The 17,805-nt window shown below is 38.3% G+C and overlaps 1 protein-coding gene across 2 annotated transcripts in view; it reads right to left on the reverse strand.

The window, feature by feature from the left end:
* SLC12A2 (solute carrier family 12 member 2) overlaps nucleotides 1-17,805 on the reverse strand; it is a 110,122-nt gene that overhangs the window by 22,087 nt on the left and 70,230 nt on the right. For both annotated transcript variants that reach the window (XM_058737211.1, XM_058737205.1), the window contains exons 15-17: nucleotides 17,474-17,573; nucleotides 6,124-6,235; nucleotides 3,924-4,064 (exon numbers count right to left, since the gene is read on the reverse strand). In XM_058737211.1, coding sequence (XP_058593194.1) covers nucleotides 3,924-4,064; nucleotides 6,124-6,235; nucleotides 17,474-17,573 — 353 coding nt within the window. The remainder of the gene's footprint in view (nucleotides 1-3,923; nucleotides 4,065-6,123; nucleotides 6,236-17,473; nucleotides 17,574-17,805) is intronic.

Here is a 17,805-nt window from a genome sequence, read left to right on the forward strand (position 1 = left end):
TCCCTAAATCCTTTGTAAATTCTAATCAAAGTAGTTATTCAGTCAGAAGTAATGCTTTCAGTTTCCATAAAACATCCTGTGTTTTAAAGAACAATTTATTACTGAAAATATGTCTTCTCTGGAAAACAGATTTCTTTAATGGTTCATAAAATCAGTTTTTCATGGAATTCCATAATTGAAACTGATTTGGCAAAATACAATCCTCTGAAGCTTATTACAAACGTCTTTAATTTCAAATATTCCCATTGTGTTGTTTCTTTGAATCTTCAGCAATGTTTTCTATGCATCTTTCACCAGAATTTGCTGACAAGAAATGTGTTTTAGTTTGTTATTATATTTTCCTGTGCATCATCATAACCATTTTTACTGCAGCAGAAAGAACTATTTCCACAATGGTACACAATGGCTTTTTATTTCTTTCAGTATTAAGTAAAAATATTTCCAATCATTATGGTTACCTATTGAAATGTAGTTAAATACTGTTGTGAGATCTGTATTACTTTAAAAATTACTGAAAACAATACCTGTAGAGTTTTGGCTCCATGTCCTGGATGGTTAAAATGTTCAGCCATTAGGGATAGCTTTTATTTTTTTTTAATGTTTGTTTATTTTCAAAGAGAGAGACAGAGTGCAAGCGGAGGAGGGGCAGAGAGAGCAGGAGACACAGAATCCGAAGCCAGCTCCAGGCTCCGAGCTGTCAGCACAGAGCCCCATGCGGGGTCCAAACTCACGAACCGCGAGATCAGGACCTGAGCTAAAGTTGGATGCTTACCCGAATGAGCTACCCAGGTGCCCCCAAATTAGTGACTGCTTTAAATTATCATTAGTTAATATCTCATGGCACAATATTTCTTGTAGATGTGGCTATAAGACATAATTTATATTTCTAATATTCTTATTGGTATAAGAATTAAATTATTTTGATCTATTTATTTCAGAAGAATTTAAAAGAACTTACCGTCTACCTCAAAAAGTGACTGATGAAGAGGAAGGGTCACAAACATTCAGCATGTATTAAAGAGTATAATTCTGGGCTATTTTTGTGCAGGAAAAAAGGTAAAGTTATGTCTAGAGTGAGACTGTGAATGAGACCCACTTGATTTAAAGGGCCCCCATAATGTAATCTGTAATCTGAATTTTCAGTAAGGACAGTAAGTTTTTGCTCTTTGAAATGAAGGTTTAAAATTGACTGACAATTAAGTGGCTCCTGCCATTAAAAAAGAAAACAGAAAGATACAAATACACAAGGAAGCTAGCAGTGCTACTGGAGAAGACTGGCTCTTTTTTAAAATCGTGAATCTTGAGATTTATTGTGGAGCCTGGATACTTAAATGCTAAGTCAATGATACAGGAATGCTTATAATCAGTAACTAGATAAATGAGAGAGAAACAAGAAGAGAGAGCATAAGTAAGGTAGAGTAAAAATGTTCAAAAGCGGTTTTTGACAAAGATTATAAACCTCTAATAAGACATACAGGCTTTTGCCACTGGATGTTAACAGGTTTCCAGAAGGCACAAAAGAAAGAGAAATACTGTCAGTGACAATTTACACTAAGAAGTCGGTGATTAATTCTGCAGAGATAATTCTCCTATATGTAAGTTTGTTTTACACAGTTACTCAGACAGCTCTGCCACTATAATCAAGGCAACTTCTTGGGCATCTTAGTGAAATGCTTGCATCCACCAGTTTATAGGCCAGTCTCAAAATACTACCATGCGCTATGCATCCTACCTTTATCCCCACACTGCTCAAACGGTCTAGACCCACTGGGGTGAACATGTTAGGGGGAAGAAGAGTGAGGAGGACAATGGATCCTAACACTCGTCAACAGTGTCATTTCTACCACAGAAACGCTTAAGGGCAGAGGTTCTCAACCTGTAGTGTCCGCACTGTACCAGGAGCAGTTATAGAAATGCAAACTCTCCCGGCTCACCCAAGACCCACTAAGTCATCCCAAAGGTGGGACGCAGCAGTGTGTTTTCACAAGCCCACTACATGACTCTGACGTACGCTCAAGTTCAGGAACCACTGCTCTAAGGAAGTATTTTCCTTCCTAACGCTTCTTAAATACATAAAGTGGTTCTAGAAATGTTCCTACAAATCGCACAAAAGCAAGTTAAGATTTACCCACTAGAAACAACCATATGACCAGAAGCAGAATTTTACTTGAAATATTTAAATACTTTACATAGAAAAGCAAATACATTAAATAATCATGTACCCATCACCCAGCTTAAGAAAAAACATTACAGACACACTTCAAACACCCTATGTATCCTTGTCACGCCCTCTTTGTATTTTCACCATTTCATCATTTAGGCATACATACATACATATACATGTTTAATTTACGTATATTTAAAATTTTATATCATCTTCATATTGTTCCTGTCTTTTTACCTTGCTATTTTTCCTTAGCACTTTCTGTGTTCAAAGTTTATTCCTATTGCTACGTATAACTAATTCCCTTTTATCACTATGTAGAATTCCACTGCATGTTTATACCACGATCTTTCAATTTGTGGCTGATGGCTGTTGAAGTTACTTCCATTTCTTTTTCACGAATACAAATAATGCTGCTATGCAATTTCATATAGTCTTCCCTACACGTGTAAAAGTTTCTCTAAGGAACACAAGTAAGAACGGAATGTCCGAGGATACGAACACTTTGAAAGTAGAGGACACTGCCAGGTTGCTGACCCAAGTGACTGTGCCATCTATGTTACTATGGTAGTTCAAAGATTTCCAACTGTTCATACGGCTCCTAACACTTGGAACTGGCAGACTGAACTTCAGAGTTCAAATTTTGTGTCTCACTGAAATAAAAATCCTTCCCTAGCTCAAAGTCATAAAATTATTCTACATTTTTCTTCTAATAGTTAAAAACTTTGCCTTTCACATTTAAGTCCTTAATCCCTCTAGAAATGGTTTTTGTGTAGTCTTTGTAAAGTTCTATTATTTTTTCACACGAATCACCAATTGCCCTAGCTGATCCTTTTAATTCTACTTCCATATATATTAAATTTTCTATATGAGGGGCTCTATTTCTCCTTTCTGTTTTATTCCATTAACCTTATTATCACTAATTCAATACCACTATGTGTTAATTACTAAAGTTTACGATGAGACTTTATATCTACCAAAGTAAGCCCACTACCACCCCTTATTATTCCTGAGGCTCGCCTAAGATATTCTTAATCCTGTGCTTGTCAAGTTTTATAAAATATCTAAACAGAATGTGCAAGTGACAGCACGCTGAGCCTCCCACCTCTGCTTTAACAGAGCAGCTCTGCAATCAACACAGTGAATGGGGTTCTGGTTAAGCTTTCTTTTGAAGAAAGGGGTTCCTATAAAAAAAAGATGGCCAACATGATCCCAACCCATTTATTTCTTCCCATAAACTTCAGGGCTGATTGAGGAAACTGAGCTTCAGAGAAGTTGAGGAACTTTCTCAGTAAAAATTCATAATAAGGAAGTGGTAGTGCTAACACGTCAATCTAGGACCGACTCCAAATCCCAATTCTGACCAGTGTGTCATACACAAAACTGCAAGTGAAATCTAAGTTTAGTAAATAAATAGTGAGAAATACAGTAAGGAACAAGAATTTTTAAAGAATTAAATAAGGACTGCCATTAATTCACACTTACAAACTAACCCCAGTGACGTACAGCAGAAAGTGAAAGGGAAACGTCTTAGGGAAATAGGCTAGGATAATTTCCAAATAGGTTTTCCCTGGGCTGCCAAGGGCACATTATTTCTTTCATTCCTTACGCTCTCCAATTACACAAATCTTAGTAATAAAAATATGTTAAAAGATTTACCATTTTTATTGATATGAAGAATGAAACCTAGAATGTAAAAGGTTTTTCAAAGGTTACAAAGAACTTGAATTCTGTTATTTGAAAGGCAGGACAAATTTACCTGCATCAAATACTGTGCACCTTCTCTCAAGTCATCTGCATGTACTGGAGCATAAAAAGCCTTCATCTTGTTCTTGATAAGCCACCGCTGATACTTGGCTTGATCAATGGACATCTCTTTCATGGCTTGTCTTCGAGGGCCCTTTTGGAGAAAAATATTAATAATATCATTAACTGAAAGATCATCTACTCCACATTTATAAAAATCACCCTGTTACTTCGGCCTGAACAAGCTGCCTACACCTGGGGGATGGGGAGAAGAGGAGGACAACAACATTGTATTTTCCTGTCAGTGAATCCTTTCCAGTACTGAAGATAATGACAGTATGGGTCTGCGTTGCAAAAGTGAAGGCATGGGAGGGATGGGGGGTGCCACTAAAAGGGAAAAGCAAAGAGGAAGAAATGCACACTGAAAAAATAAGAAGGTTTCAATACTAAGTAAATGAGAAAAATTAGAAATTACTAAAGATGGAGAAGAGATTACATGGAGAAAAATAAGAGCCTTCTGCTTTTCTATTTGTTTGGTTTAATGTTCTATTTCTTTTTATTTTTGAGAGAAAGAACATGAGTGGGCAGGGGATGGGCAGAGAGAGGGAGAGAGAGAAAGAATGCCAAGCAGGCTCTGCTTGTCAGCACGGAACCCGATGTGGGACTCAAACTCATGAACCATGAGATCATGACCTGGGCTGAAATCAAGACTCAGATGCTTACTTACTGAGCCACTCAGGCACCCGAGCCTTGTGTTTTTCTACATAAAGTTTCTCAGCTTGTTTTCCCTTTGTCCCCAATGTTTGAGTTATTAATTCTCAGTAACCTGAAAATATCACTGAAAACAGAAGTTTGCTGTAAAATATAAATGCATTTTTTTCTTCATATTTCTGTTAGTTAAATGGTGAAGTAAGAGAATTAAGGAAATGAGACTTCAACTTGCAATTCTATTTTGGTTCTCGCAAGCAACACATAAAATGTGTTATATGCAAATGTATAAAGCAACAATCTAAAAGTAGGTTTAAGAGTACACCCTCACTGTACATGAAAAAGTACAGGAAAAATACAATTTGTTTTACAGAGAAAAAAGTTAAGGAATACTGCCCCATTTGTAATTTCCTGTGGTCAAACCCAACTTGAAATGTTCAACTTGGAGACAAACTGAAAACCTCCACAGGTCCCAAGTGGGGTCGGTATCTTAATGTTCTCCCCCAGACATGGCTTTGACTTTGCTACCATATAAGCAGAGGAGCAAATGTAGCACAGGCTGAGACATGGGGTGTCGAACCCAAATTTCTACCAAGATGAACAAAACGGTTTGGAAGAAAAGCTAATCTGACAAATGTTCCAAATTTCTCACACAGAACAGGTGATCCATTGTCTAACAATCAAGATGCCAAAATCATAAAAACTACTTTTGGATGAAGAGTTTAACAGTATTTTTAAAATGGTGTTACTCATGGTTAAAACAAAAAAGAATAGGCAATTAAAATTAACACTGTTTGAACTTGGAAATTCAGCATTCACTCTGCCCTTCTTATATATTTGATACTAGATATTTACCAAGATTTGTCTACCTCTTCCAACTTTTTTTTTTTTTTTCTGGTAGTAAATATTCCCAGTATTCTCAAAGCATTATGAAAAATGTCAGTAAGAAAATACACGTATTTCAGGGTGCCTGGGTGGCTCAGTCAGTTGAGCTTCCAACTTCGGTTCAGGTCATGATCTCACGATCTGTGAGTTCAAGCCCTGCGTCTGGCTCTGTGCTGACAGCTCAGAGCCTAGAGCCTCCACCAGATTCTGTGTCTCCTTCTCTGACCCTCCCCCGTTCATGCTCTGTCTCTGTCTCAAAAATAAAATAAACATTAAAAAAAAAAAAGAAAGAAAATACACGTATTTCACTTAGGCTCCTTAGTTACCAAGAAGCTACTTTTCTTACCCAAAACCTTCTGTAACAGAAATATCGTTTCCTAAAATCTCATAATAAATAAAAAAAAAAAACAATCAAAATTCTCAAATCTTTGCTAAAGTCAGGTTCTGAGACAGTTTTGAGGCAAAAATATTTTGAAGAAAATAACTAATTTCAAAATGCCCAAAGAAACTCAACAGACTTATTTTGTCAAATTATTTCACATCTAAAAAGTCCCATGAATTACAAATTACATACACAGAGTAAAGGATGTTTTAATATAGAAAACAAAGCGAACACTTACCATATGTACATGACTACAGATCATCAACCCAACATTTTTTGTGAAATCATGAACAAGATGAAGTAAAGCTGGGCGTGAGTTTGGAGCACCTGTCATAACAAGACACTGCGGCCTAATTTAAGATTAAAAAAATAAAACAAAATTAGAGTTTAGATTTTGAAAACATGCAAAGGTTTTACACTGCTTCTCTAAGAATGTGTTATCACACGAGAATCTCTCCTTTATGTAATTGTTCTCAAGACACAGGCCACAGGATTCTCAACAGAAGATGACTTTCAAGCAGGGTTTCTAGGTACATGAGAAATGCATGAACAAAAAGTTCTTGGAACAAGTATCATGCCAAATGATTACACATCACTTGGTAAGATTACACATCAAAATTCTGGTAGGTATTACAGGAAGAAATGACCATGGTAATTAAAATATTCATAACAGGAATCAGAGGAAGATGGCCGCGTAGGAGGACGCTGGGCTCACCGCGTCCTGCTGATCACTTAGATTCCACCCACATTGGCCTAAATAACGCAGAAAACCGCCAGAAGGCTAGCAGAACGGATTCTCTGGAGCCAAGCATAGACAAGAGGCCCATGGGAGAGGGTAGGAAGGGCAGAAAAGCGGTGTGCGCTACACGGACTGGCGGGAGGGAGCCAGGCGGCGGAGGGGCAGCCCGCCCGGCAAAGCAGAGCCCCCAAGTCTGACTTGCAAAAGTGGAGGGGCCAGACAGAGTGAGTTCTGACAGCCAGCGGGACTTAACATCTGGAATGTTATAAGTCAACAGCTCTGCTCCGAGAGAGAGAGGGCTAGAAGAGGACAACGGGAGGGAGAGTTGTTGAGCCCCAGAGGACAGAGCTCAGCTCAGCGGGAAACAAAGGAGCTGGGAAGCGCCATCTCCCTCACCCATCCCCTAGCCAAAATCCCAAAGGGAAACAGTTCCAGCCAGGGAACTTGCTTCACCCCGCTAACACCCAATGCTGTGCTTCTGTGGATCCACCCCTCCAATGGGTCTGCCTCCCTCCCGGTGCTGCAGGGCCCCTCCTGAAGCAGACCACCGAAGGCAAAGCCAACTGAGTCTGCCCCTCCCGCCCCCGTGTACCTTGCAGATCCACCCCAATATGCCAGATCCCATCGAAGCAGCACCACAAGCCTGGCAGTGTGTAAGTAGCCCAGACAGGGGCCACACCACTCCACAGTGAGTTCTGACCCTGGGACAGGGGAAGATAAGGTACACACCAGTCTGACTGTGGTCCCAGTGGCGGGCTGGGGGCAGACATCAGGTCTGACTGCGGCCCCGCCCACCAACACAAATTACTCCAGACAGTACAGAGGAAGAGCTCTGCAGTTCCGCGCCACTCCAGGGACTATCCAAAATGACGAAACAGAATAATTCTCCTCAAAAGAAAGTCCAGGAAGTAGCGACAGCTAACGAACTGATCAAAAACAATTTAAACAATATAAAAGAAAATGAATTTAAAATAATAGTCATAAAATTAATCGCTGGGCTTGAAAAAAGTATAGAGGACAGCAGAGCATCTATTGCTAGAGAGATCAAGGGACTAAGAAACAGGAGGAGCTAAAAAGAATGCTATAAATGAGCTGCAAAATAAAATGGAGATGACCACAGTTCAGACTGAAGAGACAGAGGAGAGAATAGGTGAATTAGAAGATAAAATTATGGAAAAAGAGGAAGCTGAGAAAAAGATAAAAAATCCAGGAGTATAAGGGGAGAATTAGAGAAGTGATGCGATAAAACACAATAATATATGCATAATTGGGATTCCAGAGGAGGAAGAGAGAGAGAAAGGTGCTGAAGGTGTACTTGAAGAAATCATAGCTGAGAACTTCCCGGGGAAGGAAATAGGCACTGAAATCCAAGAGGCACAGAGAACTCCCTTCAGACGTAACTTGAATCAATCTTCTGCATGACATATCATAGTGAAACTGGCTAAATACAAGGATAAACAGAATATTCTGAAAGCAGCTAGGGATAATCGTGCTCTACCATATAAAGGGAGATGGATAAGACTAGTGACGGATCTATCTACTGACACTTGGCAGGCCAGAAAGGAATGGCAGGAGATCTTCAATGTGATGAAAAGAAAAAATATGCAGCCGAGAATCCTTTATCCAGCAAGTCTGTCATTTAGAATAGAAGGAGAGATAAAGATCTTCCCAAACAAACAAAAACTGAAGGAAGTCATCACCACTAAACGAGCCCTACTAGAGATCCTAAGGGGGATCCTGTGAGACAAAGTACCAGAGACATCACTACACGCATGAAACCTACAGACATCACAATGACTCTAAACCCTTATCTTTCAATAATAACACTGAATGTAAATGGACTAAACGCTCCAACCAAAAGACATAGGGTATCAGAATGGATAAAAAAACAAGACCCATCTATTTGCTGTCTACAAGACTCATTTTAGACCTGAGGACACCTGCAGATTCAAAGAGAGGGGACGGATAACTATCATGCTACTGGAAGTCAAAAGAAAGCTGGAGTAGCCATACTTATGTCAGACAAACTAGACTTTCAATTAAAGGCTGTAACAAGAGATGAAGAAGGGCATTATATAATAATTACAGGGTCTATTCATCAGGAAGAGCTAACAATTATAAATGTCTATGTGCCGAATACGGGAGCCCCCAAATATATAAAACAATCACAAACATAAGCAACCTTATTGATAAGAATATGGTCACTGCAGGGGACTTTAATGCCCCACTTACAGCAATGGATACAACATCTAGACACAAGATCAATAAAGAAACAAGGGACCTGACTGATACATTGGATCAGATGGACTTGACAGATATATTTAGAACTCTGCATCTCAAAGCAACAGAATATACTTTCTTCTCAAGTGCACATGGAACATTCTCCAAGAGGGATCACATACTGGGTCACAAAACAGCCCTTCATAAGTATACAAGAATTGAGATCATACCATGCATACTTTCAGACCACAATGCTATGAAGCTTGAAATCAATCACAGGAAAAAGTCTGGAAAACCTCCAAAAGCATGGAGGTTAAAGAACACCCTACTAAAGAGTGAATGGATCAACCAGGCAATTAGAGAAGAAATTTAAAAATATATGGAAACAAAGGAAAATGAAAATACAATCCAAATGCTTTGGGATGCAGCGAAGGCAGTCCTGAGAGGAAAATACATTGCAATCCAGGCCTATGTCCACAAACAAGAAAAATCCCAAATACAAAATCTAACAGCACACCTAAAGGAAATAGAAGCAGAACAGCAAAGGCAGCCAAAACCCAGCATAAGAAGAGAAATAATAAAGATCAGAGCAGAAATAAACAATATAGAATCTAAAAAAAAACCTGTAGAGCAGATCAATGAAACCAAGAGTTGGTTTTTTGAAAAAATAAACAAAATTGATAAACCTCTAGCCAGGCTTCTCAAAAAGAAAAGGGAGATGACCCAAATAGATAAAATCATGAATGAAAATGGAATGATTACAATCAATCCCTCAGAAATACAAGCAATTATCAGGGAATACTATGAAAAATTATATGCCAACAAACTGGACAACCTGGAAGAAATGGACAAATTCCTAAACACCCACACACTTCCAAAACTCAAACAGGAAGAAATAGAAAACTTGAACAGACCCATAACCAGGGGAGAAATTGGATCAGTTATCAAAAATCTCCCAACAAATAAGTGTCCAGGACCAGACGGCTTCCCTGGGGAAGTCTATCAGACATTTAAAGCAGAGATACTACCTATCCTTCTCAAGCTATTCCAAAAAATAGAAAGGGAAGGAAAACTTCCAGATTCATTCTATGAAGCCAGTATTACTTTGATTCCTAAACCAGACAGAGACCCAGTAACAAAAGAGAACTACAGGCCAATATCCCTGATGAATATGGATGCAAAAATTCTCAATAGGATACTAGTGAATCGAATTCAACAGCATATAAAAAGAATTATTCACCATGATCAAGTGGGATTCATTCCTGGGATGCAGGGCTGGTTCAACATTCGCAAATCGATCAACGTGATACATCACATTAACAAAAAAAAAGAGAAGAACCATATGATCCTGTCAATCGATGCAGAAAAGGCCTTTGACAAAATCCAGCACCCTTTCTTAATAAAAACCCTTGAGAAAGTCGGGATAGAAGGAACATACTTAAAGATCATAAAAGCCATTTATGAAAAGCCCACAGCTAACATCATCCTCAATGGGGAAAAACTGAGAGCTTTTTCCCTGAGATCAGGAACACGACAGGGATGCCCACTCTCCCCGCTGCTGTTTAATATAGTGCTGGAAGTTCTAGCATCAGCAATCAGACAACAAAAGGAAATCAAAGGCATCCAAATTGGCAAAGATGAAGTCAAGCTTTCGCTTTTTGCAGATGACATGATATTATACATGGACAATCCGATAGACTCCACCAAAAGTCTGCTAGAACTGATACATGAATTCAGCAAAGTTGCCGGATACAAAATCAATGTACAGAAATCAGTTGCATTCTTATACACGAACAATGAAGCAACAGAAAGACAAATAAAGAAACTGATCCCATTCACAATTGCACCAAGAAGCATAAAATACCTAGGAATAAATCTAACCAAAGATGTAAAAGATCTGTATGCTGAAAACTATAGAAAGCTTATGAAGGTAATTGAAGAAGATATAAAGAAATGGAAAGACATTCCCTGCTCATGGATTGGAAGAATAAATATTGTCAAAATGTCAATACTACCCAAAGCTATCTACACATTCAATGCAATCCCAATCAAAATTGCACCAGCATTCTTCTCGAAACTAGAACAAGCAATCCTAAAATTCATATGGAACCACAAAAGGCCCCGAATAGCCAAAGTAATTTTGAAGAAGAAGACCAAAGCAGGAGGCATCACAATCCCAGACTTTAGCCTCTACTACAAAGCTGTCATCATCAAGACAGCATGGTATTGGCATAAAAACAGACACATAGACCAATGGAATCGAATAGAAACCCCAGAACTAGACCCACAAACGTATGGCCAACTCATTTTTGACAAAGCAGGAAAGAACATCCAATGGAAAAAAGACAGTCTCTTTAACAAATGGTGCTGGGAGAACTGGACAGCAACATGCAGAAGGTTGAAACTAGACCACTTTCTCACACCATTCACAAAAATAAACTCAAAATGGATAAAGGACCTGAATGTGAGACAGGAAACCATCAAAACCTTAGAGGAGAAAGCAGGAAAAGACCTCTCTGACCTCAGCCGTAGCAATCTCTTACTCGGCACATCCCCAAAGGCAAGGGAATTAAAAGCAAAAGTGAATTACTGGCACCTTATGAAGATAAAAAGCTTCTGCACAGCAAAGGAAACAACCAACAAAACTAAAAGGCAACCAACGGAATGGGAAAAGATATTTGCAAATGACACATCGGACAAAGGGCTAGTATCCAAAATCTATAAAGAGCTCATCAAACTCCACACCCGAAAAACAAATAACCCAGTGAAGAAATGGGCAGAAAACATGAATAGACACTTCTCTAAAGAAGACATCCGGATGGCCAACAGGCACATGAAAAGATGTTCAACGTCGCTCCTCATCAGGGAAATACAAATCAAAACCACACTCAGATACCACCTCACACCAGTCAGAGTGGCCAAAATGAAGAAATCAGGAGACTATAGATGCTGGAGAGGATGTGGAGAAACGGGAACCCTCTTGCACTGTTGGTGGGAATGCAAATTGGTGCAGCCGCTCTGGAAAGCAGTGTGGAGGTTCCTCAGAAAATTAAAAATAGACCTACCCTATGACCCAGCAATAGCACTGCTAGGAATTTATCCAAGGGATACAGGAGTACTGATGCATAGGGGCACTTGTACCCCAATGTTTATAGCAGCACTCTCAACAATCGCCAAATTATGGAAAGAGCCTAAATGTCCATCAACTGATGAATGGATAAAGAAATTGTGGTTTATATACACAATGGAATACTACGTGGCAATGAGAAAGAATGAAATATGGCCTTTTGTAGCAACGTGGATGGAACTGGAGAGTTTGATGCTAAGTGAAATAAGCCATACAGAGAAAGACAGATACCATATGGTTTCACTCTTATGTGGATCCTGAGAAACGTAACAGAAACCCATGGGGGAGGGGAAGGGAAAAAAAAAAAAAGAGGTTAGAGTGGGAGAGAGCCAAAGCATAAGAGACTGTTAAAAACTGAGAACAAACTGAGGGTTGATGGGGAGTGGGAGGGAGGGCAGGGTGGGTGATGGGTATTGAGGAGGGCACCTTTTGGGATGAGCACTGGGTGTTGTATGGAAACCAATTTGACAGTAAATTTCATATATTAAAAAAAAAAAAAAAAATATATATATATATATATATGTAACAATTTTTTACTTGTAAAGGTAATAAATATCCCAGTTCTTTCACAGAGTTCCAAAACTTCCTAAGAGCTTGGCCTTCCTTTCATGTACAAAACAGGTCATCTTCCTTCTTAGCTTGATCCTATCATAATGATTTCTACTTCGTAATATCAGCCCTATCTAATCTAGCTTACTTTTAATGACGGCTGTTGTATCAGTAAAATCATCTATGGTTGATTTGAAGGTTTCTATCTGAAGTAAAAGTTTTGATTCTAAATTATGGTGGAAATCAAAATTAAATTCAACTGCCCTTGTAAACACAAAACAGTGGCATGACTTTCATATATTCTTAATTCTTTATTTTAACTGAAAAGAAATGGAAATCAATGTTATTTAATGTAAAAATATTTAAGTATCCATTTTATAAGTTCAAACATTAGCAAAGATTCTTTAAAACAAGAATTTATATGATTAAAACAAATGTTGAGAAAAAGGAAATAGACTAAAATTTCTGACTAAATCACTAAATTGTAGGGTAGTTCCTAACTTCATAAAGTAAGCATGAGAACTTGAATAAAGACTACAAAAACCAAAGCAATCCAAAATAACTAACGTATTCAGAATTTTAGCAAGCTATCTGAAAAAAGCAATTCTGTCTGCGAGAAGGGCATTGGAGTGATCAAACAAGAAACCAGCCTGTACGGCCCAGATTGCTAATAGTTCAGTCTATCTGATCTTTAGCAGGTTAAAAAGCTCCTCAGCTAGAAATTACACAATTCCTATCCTTCCTGGTAGCTTACCACTGACCCTGTGAGTGGCTTACAGCCCATATAAGGAAGCTGATTGCCCTCCATACTTTGTTTCCCTTTCCTGTAAGCCACACCATGGATGTGCTGATGACTCTGACCACATGGACAAAAACACCTCCTAGGAAACAGCAGACTGACAAGATACAAAGAATGTGGGACCTGAAGGACCAAGTGCAGCAAATCTGCCTGCCATGAACCACCCATCTGCCTCTGGACTACCACGTAATATGGATGTTTGTCTTATGTAACCACTCTATTTACCAACTTTCCTTAACTGTAGTTTAACCTACACTCTAACATAATCTAGAGTTGCAGTTCAAGAACCGGTAGCCCCTATCTTCACTACATGGTAAATATACCACAAAGGCTTACTTCAGTATAGTTGTATCATAAAAGCATCAAAAAAGCAGAATACAAAATATATTAGGGATGAGACTGATTAACAAAGACAGAGGGCAAACATCTACCTTTGTTTTAATTCCTTCCTCAAAACAGTCCATTGTATAAAGGGATTTTTAAGGAAAAAAAAAAAGGAACAAGAGAAAACACAGTAGTATGGAAATACTGAAAGCTAGAAAGGAGAGGGAAAAAACAAGAGAAGATAGGCCCCATATTAGGAAGAGGCTAAATCCTAAAGCCTAAGAGAAAGCTGTGAAGCTACCTGATTTGACACCTAAAAATCACCAGTGCCTACAAGTTAGAGGCAGTGGGTGCCTCTGGAAGTGGCACGAACCATGTATTAAAGAAACTGAAATAAGAAGCACTGGTTGCAACTTTGCATAAGAAACAACTAGAAAGAACCAAATCATCTTCATTACCATCATGAATACATTTCTGTGTCCTTCCCCAATCCTGCCAGGCTAAGGCTTATTTGCTAAAAAGGGGCTCAAAACCACAATGAGGTATCAATTCATAACACTCAGAATGGCTCTTACCAAAAAGACAAGAAGTAAGTGTTGGTGAGGATGTGGAGAAAAGGCACCCTTCACGCACTGGTGTTTTACATGAGTCAAGATATGGAAGCAACCTAAGTGTCCAGTGACAGATGAATAAATAAAGAATACATGGTATATATACAACAGAATATTACTTGGCCGTAAAAAATAATGAAATCTTGCCATTTTGACAACATGAATGAACTTAGAAGATATTATACTAAGGGAAATAAGCCAGACAGGGAAAAACAAATACCACATGATTTCACTTACATGTGGAGTCTAAAAACCAAAAGAGAAAACAAACAAGAGATGAAAAGACTCACAAATATAGAGAAGAAATCAATACAACAACAACAAAAAGAAAAACAGACTCATAAATATAAACAAACTGATGGCCACCAAAGTGGAGGGGATTGGGGGGATGACCAAAATGGGTTAAGGAGATTAAGAGGTATAAAACTTCCAGTTTCAAGTCCTGGGGATGAAAAGTGTATCACTGGGAATAGTCAAAAATACTGTAATATACTTATCATGACAAGCATTTCATAATGTGTATAATTATTAAATCACTATGTAGTCTACCTATAACTTTAGAATTTTAAATAAGTTTTAAATTTTATTTATTTTAAGTAAGCTCTACCCCCAACACAGGGCTTGAACTGATGAATGACCCCGAGATAGAGAGCTGCATGCTCTAACAACTGAGGCAGCCAGGCATCCCTAAAACTATTTAATATTATATGTCAACTATACTTTAATGAAAACATTTTTGGTCTGTGACACACTAGCAACAACTGAGAGCAGAAGCAGCTACTTTAATCAGGGGAGGAATGGAGAAAACATTTACATACTGAATCCTGAGATCTTCAATCTCCTCTCCCACTTGACTCTCAGAACTCAGTAGCCACGACTGTCATCAACAAGCAAAAAATTAAAAGATTCCTTTCTGTGAAATCTAATTGTAAAAAAAACAATCTTCAAGATGACTTGAATTTCTCAAAGAACCAGCAAAGCCACATTCATCTCCATTAAGGGCTTCAATGACAAGCTCCAAGCACCAATGCAGAATTTCCCTGGCCAAGGACCACAGTTACTTCACACAAGGCTAAATCTAAGAACCCAAGCTAAAAGACAGGAAACAGAGAGAAAGACATTTCAAGAAACAGAAACTACAAGGTGGAGAAAACCACATCTTTAGCTAAGTTTGGTGAAGGCTGAGACAGTGATATGTATAAAATTAAATAAGAAAAGAAAAGGAAAAAAATTGGTTCCAGAGAAAACAAGAAAGCTGTACAAGGGAAGAAAAAGGAGTCATAATTACCACGTGGCTCAGCTATGAATCATTTTAAAAAGTCGTAAAAATATAAAAACCTAATCAAAATAACGCCATAAAAATATATTGTGAGGATGGGACAAAGGGAAGAGTGCATGTGTGTGGTGGGCACATGTGGGTGAAGGACGTCAATTAAATTTAATTAAAGTTAAATTAAAAATCAAAAAGTATAGCAAGACAACTCTAATGTTGGGGAATATCAAGTAATTACTAAATCAATCAGCTAAGAGTTGAAAGGGGTTGCCTGTGGTATGACACAAACAGGGACATGAAAAGTCAGGCAACTACGGATTTTCATGATTTTCTTCTGTTTCTCTCAACTATGTTCATGTGTAATTCTGATAAAGATTTAAGAAGCCATACTGGAATAAAATACATCTTTTCAATGTTCCCATTAGTATAACAAAGCAAAGCAAAAGGTATTCATTGATGGCAAATTAACTCTGAGTCTTGGTCATACTCTCAGTTCCGTAATACAATTTTTTACACAAAGGGAGGATTTCTATTTTCAGCCATACTTGGCATCATCTATTCAAAATGCACTAAAATTAAAGTTTTCCGCCCAGGGCTCTCATTGCTTTTTCTTTTCCCAATTTCTCTCTACTCCAAAGCTGAACATCTGTGGTCTCTGGAAACTTTTCATTCTAGAAAAAAAGGGATGGGGGCAGGATCCAAAAAGTAACAGAAAAATACACAAAGACTTTTCTTACTGGGAGAAAACTGGTAGAGCAGTTCTTTTCTGTCACTCATTCACTCCTTAGGATTTCTTTCAACAGTATTTCCCCTTTTGGTTTATTGACAGGCATGGAACACATCTCTTCATTATTCAGAAGCCACTGAGATGTGATTACTCATGAATACAGAAAGTCAACTGCTTACAGTCAGGCTTAACTGAACAGTATGAGAAAGACTATTTAGATCAATTTTTAAAAAAATGGCAAGGGGCGCCTGGGTGGCGCAGTCGGTTGAGCGTCCGACTTCAGCCGGGTCACGGTCTCGCGGTCCGTGAGTTCGAGCCCCGCGTCGGGCTCTGGGCTGATGGCTCGGAGCCTGGAGCCTGTTTCTGATTCTGTGTCTCCCTCTCTCTCTGCCCCTCCCCTGTTCATGCTCTGTCTCTCTCTGTCCCAAAAATAAATAAAAAACGTTGAAAAAAAAATTAAAAAAAAAAATGGCAAGCCTACTTTCCACAAAATGCAAAATCTGTAATTTCTAAGAATCTACATAGGGAAATAATGAGATTTCTTGATTTAGAGGGATATGTATCAGTAGCACTTTAATAACTGAATTCCATCAATTGTTAGAAGCAGGCTGAATTAAGGAATAGTTTTTATTTTTATCTTTTAAGGAATAGTTTTTAAATTGATGATTAATACACTACTATAAAATACAAAGTCACTTATTGAGTAAAACAGTATAAATGTTCTTTAAGACATTGATTCTTTATCATCAAAACTGGATTCCAGAAGTCAATGATGAGAGAAAAAAGCAACTAACACGACAATAGTTAGTGCTTTAGTATAATTACAAAATAGGGTATGTCAAAAATCCCTAAGAAGCTCATACTTTGTAGTTATACAGTGGTTACCGAACTTCGCTGGCCACAAGGGGAAGAAACTATTCACTTTATGACAGCTACCATTTAAAAGCCTTCAAATGAGAGACTTCTGACACTTTTAGTTTTGTAACATTTTTGTAAATCAGGTAATTCACCTCTTTGTCAATTTTTGATAACCAAAAAATCTTACTACCCTTGTTTTTGAACACATGGCCCATCTAAAGTCCAGCCAAAACAAAAACGAATGTTCTGTGCTTTTAGGAAACTTCGCAAGAAATATCAGCAGATGAAAATGTTACCGAACAGTAAGTCAAGAAGTGAGTGGCACCTAACACAGATGCTTCTATGTCACCTTACCGCTTACCTGAAGTTTTTCACGTGGTCTTCCACCCCTGAAAGACGAATCGAATGCTGCAGAGCATTTAGGTAAGTCAAAGCTTGTGTAGAGGATCCCCAGTTCACGTCTGTGGGAAGACAGGGTACACACAGCAACACACCAGTATTAACCAACGATCAATAACCAGTTTGAGGCACAGACAAGTAAACGATGCTCTCATGTTTAAAAAATCAAATGCTAAAATAAACCAATGTACTGACAATGCTCAAGAGTTCAAGTGCATGGCATGACACTGTGATAATGCTAATCTGAACTGGAACTGCATTTAAAGAACAAGTACAGTTCAGAAAAGACTAAGG

The sequence above is a fragment of the Neofelis nebulosa genome, chromosome 1, assembly GCF_028018385.1.
Source record: "Neofelis nebulosa isolate mNeoNeb1 chromosome 1, mNeoNeb1.pri, whole genome shotgun sequence".
Taxonomy (NCBI): Eukaryota; Metazoa; Chordata; class Mammalia; order Carnivora; family Felidae; genus Neofelis; species Neofelis nebulosa.